Source organism: Sinocyclocheilus grahami, unplaced genomic scaffold (assembly GCF_001515645.1).
Source record: "Sinocyclocheilus grahami isolate Dianchi unplaced genomic scaffold, SAMN03320097.WGS_v1.1 scaffold479.1, whole genome shotgun sequence".
NCBI classification, from domain to species: Eukaryota; Metazoa; Chordata; class Actinopteri; order Cypriniformes; family Cyprinidae; genus Sinocyclocheilus; species Sinocyclocheilus grahami.
The window spans coordinates 821237-828692 of NW_015505658.1; the positions used below are offsets into that span (position 1 = coordinate 821237).

The 7456-nt window shown below is 34.6% G+C and overlaps 1 protein-coding gene across 1 annotated transcript in view; it reads left to right on the top strand.

Annotated features, from left to right (window-relative positions):
* The first annotated feature begins 2061 nt into the window (after nt 1-2061).
* Nucleotides 2062-7456, top strand: part of LOC107553738 (potassium channel subfamily K member 5-like) — a 104057-nt gene continuing 98662 nt past the window's right edge. Inside the window, exon 1 of the mRNA XM_016236055.1 lies at nt 2062-2551. Coding sequence (XP_016091541.1) covers nt 2366-2551 — 186 coding nt within the window. The 5' untranslated portion in view covers nt 2062-2365. The remainder of the gene's footprint in view (nt 2552-7456) is intronic.

A 7456-nucleotide genomic window follows, 5' to 3' on the forward strand; every position in this document is an offset into this window, starting at 1 on the left:
GCTCCCTATAAAACTTAGTCGACTTTAAGGTCCTTCTTTTTGCATACAAGGCATTGCCTAATTCTGCCCCGGATTATATTTGTGATCTCATTAGGTCATATACAAGCCTCTAGGTCATTAAGATCTAGTGATCAGTTACTTTTATCTGCCACCCGTTCACGTTGTAAAACAAAAGGTGATCTTTTCAAAAGAGCTTTCTCAGTAGTTGCCGCAAAGCTGTGGAACAGTCTACCTTTGAACATCAGAGCTTCTCCATCATTGGACACTTTTAAATCTATCTTAAAGACTTATTTTTACTCTTTAGCATTTGAGTGATGCTGTGTATGTACTTTGAATAGTTTAATTGGTGTTAAATTGGTGTTTTATGAATTTTAATTGTTTTTGATATTTGTTTTATTTTCCGTTGTCATTTTCTTTTTCTCTTTTAAATTCAGTTATTTTTATTGTAAAGCACTTTGGATCAACTACAGTTGTGCTCTATAAATAAAATTTGCCTTGCCTTCTTGGAGACTGGAAGACAGTCTTTTGTGTTCTTCAAAAGTCAACCATGGTGGTCATCTGATATAAGACAAACTATGACATGAGAGGGACACTATTAATCTTAGATCACAGTTATTTAAATTTGTCACAACAACATATTTTATTTTATTTTATTATTAGGTCTCATCTTTGGTCATTATCTGAGTGAGTTATATTGTTGCTATGGAAAATCTTCAAGTTACTATGCTTAAGCTATAAACTGCCATTAGTCTGTTCATAAATGCAGATGAGAAGCTGTTAAATTAAAACAACTTTAATTTGAAACTGTAAAATAGTAAAGAGATATAAACCACACATTAATTGTTATCTGAGTTGTTATCTGTAGCTTAAGTTATATAGGAGTGATTAAATAATGTGACTACTAGATCCTGTATCAGTTTTACATGTTTTTTTTTTTTGGCAAGTGTAAATAGCGATAGAGGCTATTTACACTAAGTGCAAATAACAATGGATTCTATTTACACTAAGTGAAAATAGCAATATTTTTTAACAATATGCTATTTAAGTGCAAATAGCGATTGATTCTATTTACACTATGTTAAAATAGCAGGATTTTCTGCTATTTATACTACTTATTGCAAATAGTGGCAATTATTTGCACCTCAGTATTATAGTACATTATACAACAGTATGCAGTAATAGCGTATTGAGTGTAAATTATAATTTTAATTCAAATTATTAAATGGATGCCACCTTATTGGGACAATAAAGCCCTCCCTACACCTAGCCTAACCCTACCCGATACTTTATTTTCAACATTTTGATTATTTCCTTCATTTTTATTGAAAATGCCTTTCCGATGTGATATCATATTTGAAAAGGGAGAAAAAAAGTTAGGTAAAAGGCGGATTCGAAGCTAAGTCGATCGCGTGAAAAGGACCACGGGACGCGCTTTATCCACGCCACTGAAACTGTTAATTTTGTGTCGTCTTTTATATTCTTGACCATCCATAATCACACATTTGTGGGTGGCGTTAGTGTAAATAGCCTCTGCCAAAGGCGGGTTATTTGCACTTAGTGTAAATAGACGCTTCGTTTTTTTTTACTCTCATACATAAAACACTTTTCACAAAAAAGGAGAACATTAGGGGTGAGCCAAGAAGGAGAACTTGGTTTCAGATATTTGACGATGGAGAGAAACAGGTTAGAAAGAAATATTATTTCATTCCAAATCAGTTTTAGTCCACAGAAAACTTAAAAAACCACATTAAAAAGGTGCTTCATGACAAATGTTCCTAAAAAAATGCATTTTCATTCTTATTTTTGAGCAAGGTGATGGATGTAAAAACTATTCATGGAAGAAGGCATGCATATATGTTTGTGGTTTTAATAATTATACAGTAGTCTCATTTAGTTAGTAATCTAGCTAGTTAGTTTAGTTCATTGAAAAATGTAAATAGTTTAGTTCGTTGAAAAAATGTGTGAAGAAAATGTGGAATTGAAACAAAACTGTTGTTATGAAAGAGACTGTGAGAGAGGGGGGACTATAGTGGGTGGATCTTTGCCAACTTCCTTCTCTCACGGCGTGTACTAGATCAGTCAAGAGTCTAATCGGAGCGCTACACTAGCAATGCGAGTGGCGCACGTGGACCGCAAACTCTCCCGGGGACTTTAAACATTTTTAAAAGACATTTGCTGGATATACAGTTTCACATAGTTTAAAGTTATGTTTCGTTAGTCTTGTGTCTATTCCGATCAAGAAACTCTGTCGTATTTTCATTAAGATATCTGTAATTTTGAACTCGTGCTAAATTAATTTATAGTGAGAATGTGAGCGCTGTCAGAGCAATTTTTTAAGAGTCACTCCACATCATTTGAGCTCATTATGGTGGACAAAGGTCCCCTTCTGACTTCGGCTATCATTTTCTATCTGTCAATTGGGGCAGCAATTTTCCAAGTCATCGAGGAACCGAACTGGGAGGCCGCAGTAAAGAATTATAAAGCAGAAAAGGAGAAGATACTGAAAAAATATCCATGTCTTAAAAAGGCTGACCTGGACCACATTCTAGAGGTAGGATTACAACTGTTTGTGTGACCTTAGTTCTAACAAATGTGCAAAATTACTTGTTGCAACTTGTCTTCATGCTGGAGTGTAAACAGAAAGCATTCCCGTTGTTTTAATACATATAAGTTGTAGCCATCTGTGAGAAGTTTGTGCATTGCATTAGGTTGAAGTATAGTAATTGTAGTAATAGGGAGGAAAATTAAAATGAGTACACATATTCTACTTGCAGTGGGTGGTGTTAGGTTTTTGCTCTCCTGTTTATTGCACCTGCTCTTTTAACCAATTAAATTTATTTAATATTTCAATTTGTAGACATACTATCCATGTCTCCTACAAATATTTTATCCACAGTGTTTTTGCATTTAATAAACTGAACCCTTTTTTAAACTCTTTGAGGCAGCACTCATGGGTCTCTGATAAATTTTTCGCACATTAATGTGCATGTAGTTATGTTTAGGGAACAGACCCCTGTTAATGTTTGATGATGATGGGAATTGCTTATATGATGTTAATATTAAATGTGTCAGCTTGAATTTTAGTAGGATAAAATGTGGAGATGGCACACATGTCTCTTTGGGTCATTTATTTGCCTGAAACCAGAAAAAAATGCATGTAGAAACATTCTCCTGTCCCATCCCCCTAATGTAACTGACATTTGAGTGGATTAGGTATGTGTTGCCCCCAGTGAAATGACCTTTTTCAAACTGTGGTCGCATTCATTTTCACTTCTTTTGTTATGAAGTGTGAGGGACAGAGTGGGGTGAAAGACAACTTTGTGGTGTGAGTGTTAACTTTGTCAGCTGAGGAAGCTGTCTGCCAAATGATTCTTAAACACAACCAGTGCAGCACTTGCAACCCCAGGACAAGGTTGTTACAGCAGCAGCACCTTCTGAATGTATAACTTACAACAATGAATATTAAATACGCCACATAATTATTACGAAGTACCAGCAATGATTATAGGGTTGTGCAGTGGCTTACTGGTTTCTTACATCAACACAGTTCCAGCTTTTCACATTTCTGTAATTTTGTATTCCATTGTTTTTTTTCGATGGTTGTGGTTTTATGATTTATGAAGCAACAAGCCTCATGTTTGAACAATTTTTTTGAAAGAAATAAACAGACCAAAAAAAAAAAAAAAAACATTGCTGTATTTGAGATGGTTGAATATAATTGCTTCTTGGTATATGCAAGTTGCACTGTATTTGAAACGTTTCCATTAACAACAAATAACCATTATGGAAAAATTCTGTGGTTTTATTGTTGTCAAATGAAGATCAAAGGCAAGCAACTGGGGGATTATAATGGTTACTAATATGAAATCTGTGCAGTTTCAATCAAATATCAACCTTGCTGTAGAAAAAGCTACGGTTGTGTTGTAAGATTGTGCTTTTGCTGTTTATAGGTTTCGTTGTTACTGAGTTAGACTTTTAAATTCATAGTTTCTATGAACTGCGTTGTCTTATCCATAATGATAGGACTGTATAACACTAAAACGGTTAATCTGTGAAATACCTGTTTGCTAAATAATTAACTTTCATCTGCCCTTCGGGTTAACCTCATTCTTGTCTGGACTGTCATCCTTTTATGATTCTATGTAAGGCAATGGACTTGGATGAATTTAAAGCAATAACTGACAAGTATGCAATGAACAGGCAGCACCATAGAGAAACGTTATAGGCCTATTTGATAGTCACCTCTGAAAATGTTTTCATAAATGGGGAAAGATCCATCCATTTGAAACTGTGGTCATTCCCTCCTCAAGCCTTACATGACTTTCAGGTTTATAAAGGTGTTGGCATTATGAATGCATTTACAGTCATTTTATAGATGTAATTCAAATTGCTGTGCAGTTTAGGTTTAGCCTGTTGTCTTTTATTTTGTATTTATTTATTTGTTCCATAGACAGTATTACATCAGAAAGAGAATAAAGAAACTGGGCTTGATAACCTGTTAAAAGTTATTTAGAGCAACATAACTGTGCTGCTTTTGCTTATTTGCTTATTTACATAAAATATGGTCCTACCTCACATACTGTCCATTTACTTAAGTTTGACATTAAAATTAACAAGACTGACATCTAAAACATACGTTATTTACATATAACTATACAGATGTACAAATGTATACAAAACTTATTTAGGTTATATGAATATTTAGTTCCTGCATTAATCAGTTAATTCTATTATATTTATGATCACTGAGATTGTTTTCGGTAGCAATTATTTAACACTGTTGACTTTTGTTTTATTTTATTTGAAATTGTAACATGTCATTCCATTCTGGGTGACTTCTGTTGCCAGAACTTTAAAGGATTACATAATTTTAAACAAGACCAGACTTTAGAATCCTAAAGTGAATGCAATTTCTGTAATTGATGCTAATCTTCATAATCCATATGACTGCATTGAGTGAGGAACAGAATCAAAGACTTTTTAAAAACAAAGAATTTGTTTATTTTATTTTATTGTATTTTAGAGAGAAAGAAGCCAAAGTACAAGGGTGAAAAGGACTATTAACAAAAATAAGAAAGGAAAGGAGGTGACGTGTGTGCTGCTCTGCATTTACTACACACAAGTAGTGAACAAACAAACACAACACACACACTGTGAACACACACCTGGAGCAGTGGGCAGCCATTTTTGCTGTGGTGCAGTTGGGGATTTGGTGCCTTGCTTAAGGTTCTCACCTCACTTGTGGTATTGAGGGTGGAAGAGAGCGCTGGTCATTCAATTCTTTCTCATTAATTAGCAACTACATGTCTACTAACTCTCAGAGTACACTGTTAGGTTAGGTTTAGTGTTAGTAGAATAAGTTGACATATACTTGCAAAGTTTCTCATAGTCAGTATGTTGTTTGTTGTGGACACATCAAAATAAAGTGTTAGAAGATATTAAGCAGACAGTCTACTAATATTCTAATGATTCCTAGTTGACATGTAGTTGCAAAGTTACTTGCTGTTAGTAGAATTTCTAAAGTGGACTATCAAAATAAAGTGTTACCAACCAAACAAAGCAGTATAGAGAAAGTCTAATATGCTTTTGCCCATCCTTGAGAGGCTGTACTCTTCAGCACAATGGTATTCCCCCAAAACTCAGACATAAGATAAATCCTTTTAAATCTCAACATAACAACCGTTAACACTAACAAATCTCCCAAAACAAATCTAATATATTAATCTTGTGCAAAAACATACAGTAAAACAACAGTTCATTTCAACATTTACGCTCCTTGCAAAGTCTGAAGGAAAGCATGGTGGGTGTATGAAAGCCCAACGATACCACCCAGAGGTATCTACAGTATATGTCTATAACCTTTTTAATGCTTGGACAAGGCTGAACAAGTCAAGACGTGCCTGGACAAGTATCAGGAGGCAGTCTATATGTATGGGTGGAGCGATTGACCTGTTCATTGTACAAGAAAATAGACTACTGCATGTTTGTTTCTTCTGTGAGTGATTGATTAAAAAGTAAGTTATCCATTTTATATTCTGTGCTGGTCAAACTGAAATATATTTTTTTATTCTGTTATTGTCACCTGTAAACTTTACTAGTTCAAGTAATGACTTGAATAGAGTGTATAATTCGCATGAGTTGCATACTAAGTCTATGCTAAGTCAAATGTTCCCGCTCGTACAGTGGGAACTAAATAAATCTGCTGTAACTGATTCAGTTCTGCTTAGTGTAATCAGTTATTGAGTTTACATAACTTTTTCTGTTAAGTGCAAAGGACTTTCAGTATAAAGATTTTTTTTTCAACTGCCATCAGTCATGTCTTATTTCTAAGTTATTAATAAGTCTCACCACTACCTATATTTATGGATTTTACGTCAGGGCCATTTTATGTTATGTTTGTTACTCCCCTCGAGTTGAATCAAAGGCTCAGGTCGTTCTTGGTTTTAACAGACACTTATTTGGACACGAGTCTTCAACATGTCTTGTAGATTCTAGTCTTGTAGCCTTTTTATGCCCCAACAATGCCGTCAGAACTACGAAAGGAAATACAGAAAACTTAAATTTAACCCTCTAAAAGTGGTGTTTTACACAATAATAATAATAATAAACGAAAAATACATACAAAACGAATAAATAAAGTGCACATTCAACTCGTAAGAAAATACACTTAATTGGCTAATTATACATTAACACACGGTCACATAACTTACACGTTCACATACGGCAAAGCAATTAACACGATAAAACACATACCTCATTGGCCTCTCTAACTCAAGAGGAATAAACTTGGAGGGTTACAGTTTCTTCTTCACGTGTGGCTCTTCTACTTTTAGTGCTAGTTTGTAATACTATCCTGATAGCAACAATTAAATAATTCCCAGGCGGAACAAAAAAATAGGTTCCCCCCTTTTTCTATGGTTTTAGCTGATTAATATGAAATGAATTGACATGTATTAACAAAAATATATGATTTATTCTAATGATTATTCTGAACATTTGAACTATTTATTGAACTTTTAACTGTAAAGTGCATATTATGAACTGAAATAAATGAGAGTTGCCTCTGACGGCAGCTACACAACCACCAAATCACTTGTGATTTCCAAAATGAAGTTATGAACTGTACTAATCTGCTTCCAGTAATGTGACAGTCTTGTGGATTGGTTTTACTAGATGAACTGATTTACTTAGTCTCTTTCCATGGTCATCTAATGTTGAGTCGCTGATTAGCAGCTGCACCTTTCGTACGCATCCATCTTGACTTGGGTACACGGCAGTAACTTTAGCCAGCTTCCAATCGTTTCTGGGTGTTTTGTTGTCTTGTATGATCACTATGTCATTGACTTTCGCATTTCTGTTTGTCTTGTGCCACTTTTGTCTTTGTTGTAGGCTCAACAGATATTCTTTCTTCCATCTTTGCCAAAATTCGTTGGCTAGGTACTGCACTCTACGCCAT